General features: G+C 40.3%; 1 protein-coding gene across 21 annotated transcripts in view; it reads left to right on the top strand.

The window, feature by feature from the left end:
- The window catches only part of Arpp21 (cAMP regulated phosphoprotein 21), a 142,747-nt gene that overhangs the window by 34,329 nt on the left and 91,827 nt on the right, over positions 1–16,591 (top strand). For all 21 annotated transcript variants that reach the window (XR_005284571.1, XR_005284570.1, XR_005284572.1 and 18 more), the window contains one exon: positions 537–677. Coding sequence is in view for 18 of the 21 variants with exons in the window: in XM_038321389.1 (XP_038177317.1) it covers positions 537–677 (141 nt within the window). In the remaining 3 variants the exon portion in view is untranslated. The remainder of the gene's footprint in view (positions 1–536; positions 678–16,591) is intronic.

Here is a 16,591-nt window from a genome sequence, read left to right as displayed (position 1 = left end):
ACTGCATTTTGGAGTGGTCATTGCTTGGATCATGCGTGTCCCTGCCTGTTATCTTTGTGACAAAATGGTCATAAAGAGAGGGACACTGATTAGCATGGAGGGGTCGTGACGAGAAGCGACCCTTTTCATTTTTATTATCGTCTTTTAATGGGCTCCAGCTGTCTGCAGTCAGTTATGCCTGGAAATAATTGTGCTGTGTTTGGTGTAAACTGGGTAATGACACATCTCCAGATAGACATGTGCAACCTCGATTTTGTCAATGTAGCCTGTCCTCTGCCTGCCTCTGTTGATCAGGCATCATGAACTAAAGCAGAACACTTTGCAAGAGACACGATGAATGTGTGGCTGCGAAACAGCGCAGCCTGGCGCAGCCTGATCAATGAATCTGTGATAGTAGAAATTTGTCTGTGAGAGAGGGCGTCCGGTGATGCTGGAGTTTCTGGATAAGGGAGACAGTGATGTGGAAATGCCTGTAAAACATGCTACAGACACAAAACGGAGATCCCAGTTTCATTCCTCCTGTAATCCCGTTCCAGTAACCACTATAAAAAGTTCCCCCAGATGTCATCGTATCAGAGGATGCTGGTCCATCGGGTGGCAGCCTACTTTGGACTGGATCACAACGTGGATCAAACTGGGAAATCTGTCATCATCAACAAGACGAGCAGCACCAGAATGTAAGTCCCATATTGGAAGTTTGTTTGGTATTTTCTTTTTCCATCAGGGATTGGTTTATAAGAGCACAGCATACATTTCAAAGTATATGACATTTCATATGTACAGCACTGGTTATCTTTCTGCCCTTGCAGCGGTGGGGTAGCATAGATCAGTAGAAGACTGCATGAGAACCAGGGAAGTGTGTAAGTCCAGGTAGTGAAGTGAACTCATTTCTGGTTTTGATTTTCTTCTTTCTGTTAGCATCCCATGACAATACACACCAAATGGTGGGGAATTTTACTTCAAAAATAGCATTCAGACAAAATCAACAGGCATTGGGCTAGGAATGCACCTCAGTGGTAGAGGATCTGAATAGTCACACACAAAGTTTATTAGATTCCCAGTACTGCAAGTGGATATAACCTAAGTAAGTAAGTAGATAGATAAACGCTTGCAGCAAAGCGAGGCTTTATGGCATCAGCCTGTGATCCCAGCACTCTGAAGAGGGAGCCAGGAAGGTCATGAGTTTGAGGAGAGCCCTATCTAGGTGTAATTCGGTCAAACAGAAATAGAAGGTGAGGGAGGACAGAGGAGAGAGAGGAGGGGGCATACTGGGTAAAGCATAGGGTTTATAAAACTATGGCACATAGAGACACAGGGACACTTGCCCTTTTCTTTCCTCTTTTTCTGATGTGGAGACACACTCTGTTTGGCGAAAGCTCTGAATGGGAGACGGAACCTTACTTCTAAACACTGTCCTGCTCATGTTGGGGGGACCTGTCTACTGCATTTGCTCCTCATCACCTCGGTTTCTCCCCCTGCTTGAGGTTTGAGCTTGATAGAAACCTAAGTGTTAGCCCCAAGTCCTTGGTTTTCCTCCAATCACTGCCTTTCATCCCTGCATCTTTCTCCTGTCCCACTGAGTCATGGAGAACATAGCAATAGGAAATACCATTTGCCTTGACCCTAGCAACTGTCTCCTTTGCACCCATGTAGTTTTTAAATAGAGCTTAAGCCGCTCCTTTAACAAAAGGTGTGGCATCCTCAAAAAACAAAATGGTAAACCTTCTTTTTTAAAAATAACTTTCTTCCTTTGAGACATTTCGTGACCTGTGAGTCACAGGGCCTTTGTGTCTGGATGTGAGGGCAGGACACTTGTGTTGAACCGTGCTCTCACGGTTGGTTAAGCCATTCTTTATTTTCTGTTCACCACGGGGTAGGGCAAGTGGGGCGGCCTCAAGCCTCCGTATCTCTTCCAAACTCTGCCTGATCTCAACAGAGGCAGAGAGACAGTTGGGAGGAGGAGCCCAGAGTAAGGAGCTGAGACCAAGTGTGGCGATTATCTCGGGGACACTGAGTGCTTAGCTGTTTTACCCTGAGTTTCAAATTGCTTATATATACGTAGAACAGTTTGAAGTGGATAATGTTTAAGGGCCCTCGAAGCTTCTGAAATATTGGGTGCCGCACTTGCTTTCTACTGTGCGGCAAAACACATCTCAAACTTGAGCAGCTTTGCCCTTCATCTGATTGTTGACGCTGGTGCCTCCTGTTTTGACTGCCATGGGAAGCAAAGGCCACTTTTCTTTAAGGCACCACATCTCCGCTCTCCATCACATATGTCCAGCTGATTTGGGTGTATTGATTTTGCTTCTTCACTCTCCACTTCTAGATTTTCTTGTGGCTGTGGGTATCATAAAACAGACTCACTGAGAACAAGACAGAAATGATTGACTTCCTCTTTTAATTGGTCCGTTGGATTTGACTCTGAGGCCATGGGAAATGTGGATTGGTACCGAGATGGAGCAGATTAAGCCTGATAGGTTTGCAACTTGTAGATACTGGTTGCAGTGGTTTGACAGTTTTGTAGTCTTGGATATCAGTCCATGTTTATACACCGGTTGCTGGGGAGATTGAGCTTATGTGACTATTCCTGATAGATGTTTAGCAAAGTTGCCTTTTTCTTCCTGTGGTAGCTCCACATGACTGTCTAATTTAAATTTACATACAATTGAAATTTTAAAATTCAGTTTCTTTATCAGGTTAGTCACATTTCAACTTCTTACAGGTGTAGAGCACATTTAGAATGCCTCTAGGACTCCAGAAACTTTTGAATTCTTTTGCATCCTTGTATTTCCATGATTCTCAAAGGTCTTCCTTCTCCCATTACCGGAAATCTGACCACTAAACCCTTTCTCTTCTAGAGAAGCACTAGCCTTGCTCACCTGTAGGAAGTCTTACTGTGTGTGTGTATGTGTGTGTGTGTGTGTGTGTGTGTGTGTGTGTGTGCATCTGTCTTTCTATGTGTACCACATGAGTGCAGTTGCCATGGAGTCCAGAAACGGCACCAGATCTCTGTAGATCTAGACTTACAGACAGTTGTGAGCTGCCCAATATGGGTGCTGGGAACTGAACCTGGCTCCACTGCAAAAGTAACAAGCCCTGTTAACCGCTAAGCTCCCGCTTTGTTTTTCTCTGGGACATTGCTAAATAAACTGCACATGTTCATAACCTTTAGGAGAGTGCACAGTGAGCGTGGACAGACAGCACCTCTTAAAGGTTTAGTGACTACTTTTGGTCGCACCAAAATATCCTGTCTGATCACCTATCTTCCTTCCCACTGTCTATCATCCTTCCATGAGTCAAGTCATGCCTAACCCCACTATAAACTGTGGAGTTTCTAGGCATGAGCTGGAGCATTAAACTCTCTGGCCACATTCTAACTGCCATGTTTCTAACCCTCAATCATTTAAGTGGCTCTTAAGGGGAAGGGTGCTAGTGGCCGAGCTTGAGGGGAAACTGCTACATCTTTAGAAAAGGAGTAAAAGGGAGAGAGGATGAAATAAAGGCTCTTCCAAATAGTAGCACACTGCAATTTTCAAGACATACAGCATGTTAGTGGTGCTAGCAAAGACTATTCTTTTGTGAGAATGTGTGTATGCTCTAGCTGCCTACTGGAGTTGAAGGTAGAAATGGATCATCCTCTTCATAGCACTGAGCGGACGATCTGGGTACCTTGACGGTTTCCATAACTATTTATTGGGGCTTTGGGGGAACTTTGGAAGAGTTGCCTCACCAGAGCAACTGATAGTCAATCAGAGTCAGGCTAATTTGACTGACATATTGTTGGATTGAAATATATCAACTCATAAAAGGGAGAGGAGAGAGCTGGGATGGCTCCCTGTAAGAGTTGCGTTCACGGAGTACTTTCCCAGTGTGTGCAGGTTTCTGTTGCTCCCATGCAAATCCCTGATAATATGCATTTTAATTGTTATTGTGGCTTAGGAGAATGGGTCCAGAATGCCAACTGTTTAGGTGGAGGATAAAAATGAACTAAAAGTTAAGGGAGAGAAACACTTTTCTTTCTTCTTTTCTTCCTTCCTTCTATTCTTCTTTCCTTCTTTTCTTCCTTCCTTCTTTTCTTCCTTTCTTTCTTTTTCTTCTTCCTTCCTTCCTTTCTTTCTTTTTCTTCTTCCTTCCTTTCTTTCTTCTTTTTTGTTTTGTTTTGTTTTTTAAGACAGGATTTCTTTGTGTAGCCCTGCCTGTCCTGGAACTAGCTCTGTAGGCCAGGCTGACCTTGAACTTGCAGAGATCTGCTGCCCCACCCCCCAAGTGCTGAAATTAAAGGCCTGTGCCACCACCGCCCAGAGAAAAGCATTCTTTATGTTGGTTTGTTGCTTAGTTTTCTTCACTGACTCCTTATGGTTCTGTAAGGTGCTCCTGTAACAGATTGCCACCATGGCATGGTGTCAGCAGCTTCTTTCTGCCTTGGATCTCTGGAAAAGGAGTGGTTTTAGATGTTCCAAACAGTGACTTGAGACTGCTAAGTTCTTCAGGGAAAGAAAATAATTCTGGGTGAGATTGAGACTACTTAGGTTATAAGGTACAATCCCTAAGTACCACATGTGAAGATAAATGGCCTCTGTCTGCCACCCTCTGTCATATTCTCAGTGATTGTCAATTAATTCCCCCATGATGGAAAGACTTGATCTCAGGACAGACTCCGGAGTGAACTTAGAACTCCTACTTAGAACCTTGGCACTTACTATATGCTCACTGTACCCTACACTTTAATTCATGGCTTATGTTTGTTATCACATCTACTCCTCCAAGGAGCGTTCAGTTTGGGGTCTATAGAGAAAGAACAATTAACAGGACTCAGATCTAAACAGTGTGTACAATGTGATGATTATTTCAAGCCAAACCATCTCAACTATTGAGCCAAGCACTCAAGATGTGTGCCTGGATTAGATGGGGGATTTCCAACCTTTTCATTCCTTTGTTATCTGATAATAAATAGGAATGAGAAGTGTTATTTTAAAGATATTTTTGAAGACTTCATTGCTCCTATAAGTGAACATCAGAATTTTTCTATAATTTGATAGTCCCTGCTACATTGTTCTGGTTTGCCACTACTAATATGTATGGCTCATTGAAGGAGAACAACCATGAGTCATGTTTATCAATAATATTAGTATAGAACATGAATTTATTCACTGTTTTCTTACAACCCCCCATAGTCCTAGATTCTCATCAGATGCATAGGAGCTTCAGCTCCATGGGGAACAAGAAAACAAGAAGGAGAGAGTGGGAGTCAAGTTGCTAGAGGTTTTGTATTAATACTTTCAGTACATTTTAGATGTCCAGGGAACATATGGCTTTGCAGTAAAGAAACTGTGTTCTCAATGCCCTAGAGCAGTGGACAAAACTAAGGAGAATTGGCAGTCGAGTAAATGCAGGGAAGGAAGAATCCATCTATTGGATCTAAACAAGTTTATGCTAATACTCTTCATTTATTGTGCAGTGACAAAGAGCTGAGCTTTCTGCAGAGATGGTGACATCTCGTCCTTATAGCCATCTATGAAGACTATGTTAAAGGTCACACTAATGCCTGGAGGGGAGAGGAAGTCCACTATGAGGGAGAGAGGGAGTCACCCAAGGTTTCGCTTTAACTACTGCCAACAGGAGTCCAACTCTGACCTCCAGGCTGAGGACTTTGTAATGATTCTTTCCTTCACAAAACATCCCTGAGAGACCCACCAGAATGGTATATAAAGGGGGACCTTGAGGATAGGGAGTCCTTCAGGCTTGAGAAAAGGAGTGTGGGTAGGGAAGTGGAGGCTTTAGGAAAGGGTGAGTTCAAGAGAGGGATAGTGACGGATAGCAAAGCTTGGCCAAATGTTCCCATCACCAGGCTGTAGGGCTAGAGTTGGGATACCTAGGGAAAGTGTGGCATTCTCGTGGAGTTCTCGTAGGAGATGGTCCAAGATAGCAGTGACATTAGAGTTAACCTAGGCACATGGAAGAATACATAAAATAATCTTGTCCTGTAGTGTTGCAGGTTTTCTAGGTCTCAGAACTAACCAAAAAAGGACAGGTGAGCATATGGGACCAATTGCCTCTAGGCACACTTTTGGTCCATCAGCTGGGTCTTAATGGCTAGGGAGGCCTACCATTGTAATTGTCTGGCTTTTGCTAAAAAGACTGCAATTTCTGTGTCTGAAATAAGGCCCTATGGTTTTGTAGTTGTTGTTATTCTTGTTTTTTTTCCACATTCCATTGGTTCTATTCCCTGTCCTGTTCCATTGTTGCTGAATTTTGACAGCAACACAACTTATTTTCCAGCATGTTGTATCTCTCACCATTGGACTTCTGGGTGACTGTCAGATTTGGCAGTGTCCCCCACTGAAGATCCATGATGCAGATAGTAGAGTCTGTGCTGCTCAGCTGCCACCAAAGACTTTATAACACACTTGTTCTTTAGAATGTTGCTTTTCTTCTTCTCTGATGTTTGAGATGGAGCCTGGGGTCTCCTGTTTGCTAGGTAAGAATTCTGCTCGTGAATGACAACCCTCATTTCCAGGTTCTTCTCTTCTTCGTAGTCTTATTTTTGTCTTCTGACTAGATCTCACTATGGGGACTAAAGCTGGGCTTGAGTGTGTGAGCTCCTGCCTCAGTTTCTAATGTAGCTGGGTTCAGAAGCATGAGACTCCATTCCATACTAATGTTGCCTTTTGGACATTTAGGAAGAAATTAAAACTCTGAAAGTGATTTTTGTTAAGTTTTTCTTTCTTACAAATATGCACCCGTTATATTAGAAGCTTTGCGCTTTTTTTGTCTCTCGGATCTTCATTTTCTCTCAATTATTTTTCTACATTTAGCACAAAGATATTCATTTCATTGTTCTTTTTATGGAGGTTCCCCCTCCCCACTTTCTTTATCTCCTACTCCTTTTCTTTATCCCAGAGGAAGACTGTAGATCTGGAGTTGGCCATCTGGAGACGGGAAACCATCTACTTACACTAGCCCTTCCCACAAACAGTGTGCTTATTACCAGTGCATACCTGGATATCTCTGCATACTGCAGATCAACTTTTAACTTGTCTCTGATAATTTTCCTGTTAAAAGGTTGTCATCTCTTCAGCAATTTCTATTTCATTTTCACATCCACCCACTCCCCTTGCCTCAAATTCCCTAGCCTTAGGAGTGCAGATCAGAGCATGGCAAGAACAAATGCATGGGACAACTGTACTTTCTCTCTCCACAAACCAGGAGACAGAGGCAGTGGTCCAAAGGATTCTGTGAGTCATGGGATTTCCATGAGCTTGTGGCAGCCTGGGGTACATAGTGAGCTTCAGACCGGTCTGGTTACAAGATAAGTTTGAGTCTGAGCCCCTGTCTCAAGCACAAAGCAAAGCAATACAAACAAAAAGAGAATTAAGTACTTAGGATTCAACCTCATGATTCTTAGGGTATGTGGTGTGGAGTGACAGCTTCAGAAAACACAGTCAACTAAGACATCCATTCAGGAAATCATGAACAACAAAGCCTGTTCTTGCTAGAGAGAGATCCTCTAGAACCCAGAGATCAGACACCTGAAACTACATTGCTCTCAGTAGAATCAGGAGGCTTGTGAACTGAACACATCTACTTCTTGTTCCCTATCTGATCAACAAAGATGCTATTCTGTTTGGCTACCTGTGCCTATTGTTTAATAATAGAATCAGAATCATTAACATAGTCATCTCCCTCAATGTAGCATGATTAATAAAAACCCAGAGTCTGATGTTGGGGTCAACCTAAAGATCAGAAAAGCAAAACAGCCAGCCACTAGCTCTTACCTCTACCTCAGTCCGAAATGGCGATCCTGCTTTCGGGAATCCTTAGAATGAGACTGTGTCTGAGAGCTGTCTTCTTCCATCTTATATTTCTCTCGGGGGCCGAGATAAAAAGTGTGCACCACTACCTCCTGGTTTCTATGGCACACTAGTGTGGTTAGTGAGATTAAAGGTGTGTGTCATCACTGCCTGGTCTGTAAAGCTGACCAGTGGGGTTGTTTTATTCTCTGATCTTCAGGCAAGCTTTATTTATTAAAATACAAATGAAATGCCACTACACTGAAGCATTTGCCCATTCTTCAGGAAGACACCTAGGTCCTTCATAATCCCTCAAGATCAAACTCAGGGCTCTTTGCTGCTGTTGATCAAACTCTGTGCTGCTTCCCTGAAACACTATGTTGTCTCTCTAGTACTGTCTTGCTTTCTCCTCTGAGAGTATAAGACTCCGTGCGTGAGAGAGGATCTCAGAAACAGAGCAAGGGGGAACACAAGTTTATTCTGTTCCCTTTTCCAGTTGTATGCTAGAGTTTACTACTGAATTTTGGAGACAAAGCAAGCACACACCTTGCATACAGATATAATCTGCACTATGATTATTCTCAAGTGATGGAATGATGCATCTGAGGATATACTTATTTATTTATTTGATCTGACTGTTTATTCACTTAGCTCTCAGCATTGTAGGATGCTGAGTCAGTCCATCTTATAGGAGAGGAACCAAAGCCCTAGCCTGCCTTACCTGGTCAGTTCACAAAAGGCCACGATCAAAGGCCCGGAGCTTTTGCCTTTCATCTATTAACCTTTCAGAGGTTATGGAAAGAGGAATTACCATTTATAGAATCACTAATGTCTAGTTATGCTGAAAAGCAAGAGGGTGACTAAGCAGTGTTCTTTCACTGCTATGAATTGGTTCACTTTCAAAAATACTCATTTGCATTTAATTATTTTTGAAACTGTGCAGAGGGACTTGGAGATAGTCCAGTGCTTGCTATGCAAGCATGCCTACCTGAGTTCGATGCCCAGAATGCACATAAAAAGTCAGGCTTGATGATGCGTGCTTGTAATCCCCAAAGTGGGGAGATTGAGACAAGAAGCTTGCTTAGGCTCACTGGCCAGCCAACATGGCAAAACTGGAAAATTTCAGACCTATGAGAAACCCTGTACTAAATAAAACTAAACAAAAAAAGCCCAAGATAGATATGTGCAGAGGAATGGTACCTAAGGTTGACCTCTGAGCTTCATATGCACATGCACCACACATACATATGCACACATACACACCGTACTTGAGCATATAAAAAATGTTAAAGGAGCCAAAATAAAAAAATGCTAACAATAAAGAAGATAGTAAAACTATGAGTTGTCTTAGCTCACTTACTAATAAGCTAAGTAAACATGACTTCATGGCTTTAAAGTACGTTAGGCAAAGAAATACTTCCCAAGTATTCAGCACTGTGGGTACCATGCTTTGAAAAGCAAAGTGCTTAGCCATCTTCTGTTCACTATGTGGAAAGTCAGATTCATTAAGATTGAATGTGTAAATACACAAGCACACCTACGGGGCATAAATCCAAGATCATGTGTGTGTGATTTAATGCATAATACATGCTACATTCTGGACAACCACAGAAAGGATATAGCCCAATACATACAATCTTTAATAATGGCCTATCTCTATAATAGTTCTTGAGGAAGCAAAGTTTCTCTGACTCTAGTCTCAAAGCGCAGAGACGTTCACTGAGGACAGAGGGAATAGGCTGGATCCTGAGGGCTTGCCTTGCTGCTTCTAGATTCACCTACAGCAACGACAGTTGTGTCGTGGGTGATTTTAGGTGGTGCCTTAAGATGAGGGCATCAGTGATGTGGATGGTACAGTAGGCTGTAAAGCTCAGGAGATCCTTCCAGTTGGAATCTACCAAAAGAATGAGCACATACAAAATACCTTTAATCCAGTGATCTGACTTCTGCCCTTCTGCCCACCTCAGCCCCTCCAGATCCCACAGAGAATGCAGAGGAGCACAATTCTAACTTCTCAAGCTCTCATTTCCCCGCCCTCTCCTTCAAACCAGGAGAAAAAAACTTAGCTTTTCTTTATATGTGCAAAAGCAAGCAAACAAAATGGTGGTTCTTTACCAACTGAATCACAATGGCCATTCTTCATGAGTGGAAACACAATATTTACCTGTAAATTTTAATGGGTTAATTCACACAAACATTAGAACGTACAAACAAAAAAGCCCTTCATTCCAAGAAACACCAATTATTTTTCGCAGTTTTCAAAGAAAGAATCATTTCCATAAACATCTGACTGGCCCATTTCAACCCTCATGAATCAAGCACTATGAAAATCCTATGACGCAAATTGACTCTCTCATAATATCATCTCTAGCCCTGATGAGAATGTTGGTTAAATATTTCGTGGTGTGCTCTGAACTGAGTGGTGGCTCAGTGGTTAATGACTCTTGCTGCCAGGCCTGACAACCTGAGTTCAATCACTAGGACCCACACAGTGGACTGAGAAAAGCAACTCCTACAAGTTGCCCTATGAACTTCACCGGCATGCACACACACACATGTGTGATAAATGAAGTATAATAAAACTTAGAGTATAATTTATTGACATGTCTGCCAATTTTGCGTAGTCATAAAATATAAACAGTATAATAAGATTTTCTACCTGTTGTTTCGGGCCTCACTAGTCCCAGGCAAAGCACTTCAGGGTTCACCAGGATTGATCGCATCTATTCAGTCCTCCTATGCATGTTAAAGAACATATTATATTTTTCCAATTCATGCAACAAAGCAAACGAGCAGGACTCCTCCTTCATGGAAATTGTATAAATTTTCAAAGAAAAAAACCCAACAGTTTATAGTGTACAGGACTAAAAAGACTCAGTATGTGTTAGGCTTGTTCTGCAGTGTTGTTTATATGGTAAAAGCATCTTAATATTAATGATATTCTACAGTAAATATTTATGATCATTTCTTCTACAGTCGTCAGTGTATATTCCAAAATGCACTTGGTTTTGTTTTAGGGAATGGAAATTAGAGTCATATATATTAATAGGGTCAGACATATTAAGATAGCATTATTTTTTAAAATACATTTGTTAATTATCTGAAAATTTGTTGCTGGCTAGTTTTATATCAACTTGATACTAGCTAAAGTCATCTGAGACAGGAAACCTCAACTGAGCAAATGCCTCCATAAGATCAGCCTGCAGGAATGGCCTATAGAGCATTTTCTTAGTGATTGATCAGGGAGGTCCCAGTCTGTTTTGGGTGGTGTCACTCCTAGTATGGTGGTCCTGGGTTCTAAAAGAAAGCAGGTTGAGCAAGCCAGGAGGAGTAATCCAGTAAGCAGCACTCCTCCATGGCCTCTGCATAAGCTCCCGACTCCAGGTTCCTCCTCCTGTTTGAATTCCTGTCCTGACTTCCTTCAAGGATGAGCAGTGCTGTGGTAGTGTGAGCTGAATAAACCCTTTCCTCCCCAAATTGCTTTTGGTCGTGATGTTTCGGTGCAGCAATAGAAGCCCTAACCAGGACAAATTTCACACAATTTAATTTGATCATATTTACCTCAAGTTCTTCCCCTTTGCTCCTCCCAGATTCTTCTTGTAAGGCAGATGGGCAAGGTGCACCCAGGGTCTAAGCATCTTGTAAGTTTATTACCACTGAGAAAATCTTAGAATTAGACAGCTTTCAATAAGTTAATATGCCGTAACTGCCTCATTAATGAGTTGTTGGAAGGAAAAGCTTGCATAAGCTGCATGCAGAAGGGTGTGTCTCCTGTCAGGGCAGAAGCTTGTGACAAAGGAAGGACTAGTAGATTAGAGTTGTATCACATATGTGGGTGGACATTGGGTCATGGGTTTACTTTAAAAATAAACACCATTGAGGTTTCTAAAATATAAAAAACCTGAAGTTGTCTTCAGCAAATCCTGAATCTGAACCAACAGCCTAACCCTAAAATTGACCACTATTTCAAATAGAACCCTTTCAGATTCTGTGGTACTTCTGGGATAAAAGTGCTGTAATGGTTGCATAGTTTCAAGAACCTAGGTGTGTATTACATGTGGCCTTTGGATCTGAAGACATTAGTCAACAATATTTCATAGGCATTGCTTGTAGTAATCATCCATGGATCATTTTGAAGTACCTTTCTTTCCGTATTTTATATGTATATTTTCATTTGTGCAAGCCCTTGGTTTATAGATAAACTTGAAGAATGATATCAGTGTCCTTAAGCTCAGTGATCTGATTGTATTCCTATTTGGTGATGCTGAAACTCCATACTCAATAAAGTTCATGAGTAACTAGTCACACAAACTAAGAATACCATATCAGGTCTTAAATGTATTTTGTAAATACAGTTAAAAACACATTTTAAATTTTTTATCATGTTCTTCTTATCACCTTAAATCTTTTTCTATATTATTGTTTTGTCTTCTTTATAACACACACACATACACATATACACACACACACACTTGGTGATTGTTATTATTTGCTCTTATCATTTGTCATTGGTAGAATTTCTACTCATACAAATCAAGAATAACATACCAATAAACATGGGCATCTTAGGGTATGAGATGAGTTTCCATGTTCTAGAGGGTCTTAGTGTAAGAAATCTGACTGGGGCAAAGAGCAAATTTAATCTTATAATTCTAAAACCTTGCAGTATAATAGAAAGATTAAGCAATAATTTGACAAAAAAAAAAACCCATTTAAATCCCCAGTTCAGCAGATTATAAAACAATACATTCAAGGAAAGAGTACAATATTCAAAGAAGAAGAATAATTTTTTATAATCCAATAATTTGGTATGAGTCACTATTAAGTTGTTGAATGGTTTTGCTCTCTGTCTGAGATAGTAGCTTTCATTATTGCCATAAAATAATACATGATTATTATATTCACAAACCCATAAAAGGTTAGAAGTAAAACTGCCTGTCAGCTCATCATCCACAGATAAGCCTTCAGCTAACATTCCCGTTGCCATGTGTTGTAGTTGGAACATCAACATAGCCAATTTGTGCTTGTGTTTTATACAGTGTCTTTCCTTGCTGGGCAATATTATTGGACATTGTCTGAGAGGACCTCACGTTACTATGACATACCTCAAGTTCTTATGTAGTACAGGAGGGGTCTTCACTCTTCCATTGTTATGAAATAGAATTTGGTGTTCATTTCCACCCATTTCCTTTGAATTCTTCCTTAGAAATAGAATCACATTATCAAGGCAAACTGGGATGTTTACGCTTCTTCATCTAAAAAGCCCAGTATTTTTGCCAAAGCAAAAGCACCAGCTTAAGAGTCTTAGAGACCCAGGTTGCCATTGAGTATTTTGCTAAGTGTCGTTTGTGGCGGTCCACAATAAAGAAGAACCATGGTACCTTGTTAGCCTGCACGTCTGTTACACTTAACGATGCTTCACGAACTTGGTAGAAAATGGCTAGCAAGATGGTTTGATCTACAGAATGCTCTTCACACAAGCAGGAGAAACTGACTTTGAATCTCCAGAAGTCAAATAAAGACAAGTATGGTTTCACATCTATAGTCTCCGTGTTGGGGAGTAGGAGACCGGAGGACTCCTGGTGCTGGCTGGCTAATAACCTGAATCAGCGAGCTCCAGATGCAGACAGACGGTGTCTCAGAGTATAAGGTGGAGAGAAATTGAGGGAGACACCTCCAAAACATGTACATAGGTGTGTGTGTAACCTCCCAAACATGAATACCCACGGACATGTATATACCTAAACTATACATACATACACACATACACATATACATACATAAAAAAGAAAATGATTTTGCAACAGCATGCAAAATTCTAAACACACATTTGCAAGATTCTAATAATAAAAGATGTAAAAATCTGGCAAAAATGACTCAGTCTGTAAATGACCTGAGTGTGATTCCTGGATCTCACACAGAGAAAGGAGAGAAATGACTCCTGCAAGTTGTCCTCTGAGCTCCACACAGACACCGTGGTATCCACGGGTACACACCAAGTAAATAGTACATAATTGCAAACTAAAGCTAATTAAAATTACTTTCACTTCCTATATTAGAGTATAGCATATAATATCATCTACAAGGAAATGAAATGGAATAAAATAACGACTGATATGGGAAATGGTGAAATACACTTAGTCAACAAGGGTGCTGGGCTTGTTTATTGACTTTCAATCAACGATCCCCTGCTGTGAACACTTGAATGGGAATGTTTACAGTTTGCTTAGGTTTGTTGTATTTGACAAGCAAAATCCTTTACTGTTTGTTTCATTGTCCAGCCGATCTCTCCCTCTGTGCAATGGTATCCATTGAAATATGTCTCCAATCAGCTCCACTTTTTTTGATGCCATGCCAAGGCCTCTGTTATCCTACCCCCAGTACCGACTATTACTCCCCACCCCCAGAACTGACTATTACCCCCCACCGTCACCCAACCCCCCCACCCAACCCCCACCCCACCCCCATCCAGGAGAGTTCTAGTCTCCTTTCTGTGCAGGAAGGGAGGGCAAGGTTCAGCAGAACTAGTTGGAAGCAGAATGACAAGTTTGGTCTGAGGAGCATAACCCTGAGGCTAAACCGCTTAGAATACTCCAAGATAAGTAAAAGGTTCAAAACCATCATAAGAACGAATGCTTACTTTTTTAAGCTTCTAGGGAAAAATGTTTAACTAAGATTGGAATTGATTGAGTAGAAGAGAGATTTGTGTATCTTCAACAGCTACCCTCTTTTCCATGAGTTCCACCTAAAGAAGGAGCTATGTAGAATCATCTTAAATTTTCATTTCTTCCCCCCAGAGAGGCCAAGTTGCTGGCAGGAGATGCAAGCATGTTCATATACAGGAGCCCTGTGTGCTATGGGTCTGGAGCAGAGTCTGCTATAGATTATGGGAAAATATTTTTTTACCTTGAGATAAGGAAGCTATTGATCACCTAAAATAAACATTAATTTTATTTCCTATGCATTTTGACAATGATATATAGAAAGGTAGACATGATACCTAATGAAGCAAATTCTCAAAAAAAAGGCAAATTGGACTGGTATGATAATTGTCCATGAGATACATAGCAAAGTCAGCTTACCATCATTTAATAAATACATGGCTCTTCTTTTTTTAGCTTTGGGAATTGTTTTTTGAGTTTCATTCCTGTATTCACAGGTTAAAAGTCATTCATTACCATTGAAATATCATTTCTACATGTATTGCTTCAATGCCATTTATCTTCTGACTCAGAAACAATGCTAATTCAATTAGTTGTAAAAGTGATTTTTTAAAAAAAAACAACAGAGCTACAGTGGTCCATTGTCAGTAGTTTTAATTCAATTACTGTAGTATTTCAATTTATACTTTGGTTAGCTCAAAAGTCATGAATAGCTCTCCATAAAACCAACCTGAAAAAAGTCTTGCTACATTTGCTTAATTATTCTTAAACAAATATCAAAATTACTTTATGGGCATTTAAAATAATTTTCAAGAAACCTAAAGGAGCTAATATTTTTTCTAACTTTTGAAAATGTGATTAAAGAAGATAACTTACAAACCAGTCACTGAGAATATATTTTGTATAATATATATCAAAGTGTGAAATATTCTTAATATTTGTGTTATGAATAGCAACACACCTGATTAAGCTTTGTCATTCTAATTATTTCTCACACATACATACATGTATGTGATATAAGTAGCTATAAATAACAGCACTATGATGAAATGGAATTTCAGAAGGAACACTGAAATGGAACTCTATCACACTTGACACTAAGATGTTCTTGGACTAAGGATCCAAAAATGAGGAGGATTGAAATTTCTTCCCTACCCAAGAAACTCAGACTTTTGTAAAATGATTTTAATGATTAATACACATAAATTCAGTGTTTAATGATCATTTTGTTTTCAACTTGAATTTATGCACCAATTAATAAACTCTCTGATATCCTGTAATTATTACAGAAATTATGACCTCATATCTGACTGAGTGACTTTTTATCAGTCCTTGAGCTATAATGACTTGTACACAGCTAGGCTAAATGGTTATGCATTCATTCATTCATTCATTCATTCAGCTGAGTGTTTCCCTGGTACCGGGTTTGGAGATAGCCACTAAGGATTAAGGCTTATAAGGAAACAGTGTCATGTAGATGGAATTTCTGTCCTGCCTGGTTCAAGAGCCAGTCAGTCCCAAAGAAACACATAGAGGCTTATATTAATTATAAACTCTTTGGCCTATTAGCTCAGGCTTATTATTAAGTAGCTCTTACAACTTAAATTAACTCATAATTCTTGTCTATGTTTAGCCACGTGGCTTGGTACCTTTTCCCAGTTAGGCATTTTCATCTTGCTTCCTGTGCATCTGGCTGGGGACTGACTCTGCCTTTCCTCTTCCTAGAATTCTCTTAATCTGGTTGCCCTGACTGTACTTCCTGCCTGGCCCATCAATGTTTTATTAAACTAATACAAGTGGCTAATCTTTACAGTGTACAAGAGCATTATCCCACAGCCGTGTCCAACCCACATAAACTACCTGCCAGCTAGTATTCTGAATTTGCACTCAAATACATTGTGTTTTAAAAGAAGAAATTAAACTAAACAAATTCACCTTGTGCTCATGCCTCAAAATGTCCTTGTTCTCAGGTCCTCTCATTTGTGTGTGGATATTTGCAGACTGTTAGAAATAAATACAAAAAAAGATAGATGTAAATTTAGGCAAATAATTTCATTTATTAGGACTTAACAGACTAGTGTAGTGCCTGAGGATATCAAAAGACACTAATTAACATTGATATGATGTAATTAACACTGA

Source organism: Arvicola amphibius, chromosome 3 (genome assembly GCF_903992535.2).
Source record: "Arvicola amphibius chromosome 3, mArvAmp1.2, whole genome shotgun sequence".
Classification (NCBI taxonomy): Eukaryota; Metazoa; Chordata; class Mammalia; order Rodentia; family Cricetidae; genus Arvicola; species Arvicola amphibius.
The sequence above is the reverse complement of the archived record's forward strand: the minus strand, read 5'-3'. Positions and strand labels throughout refer to the sequence as shown.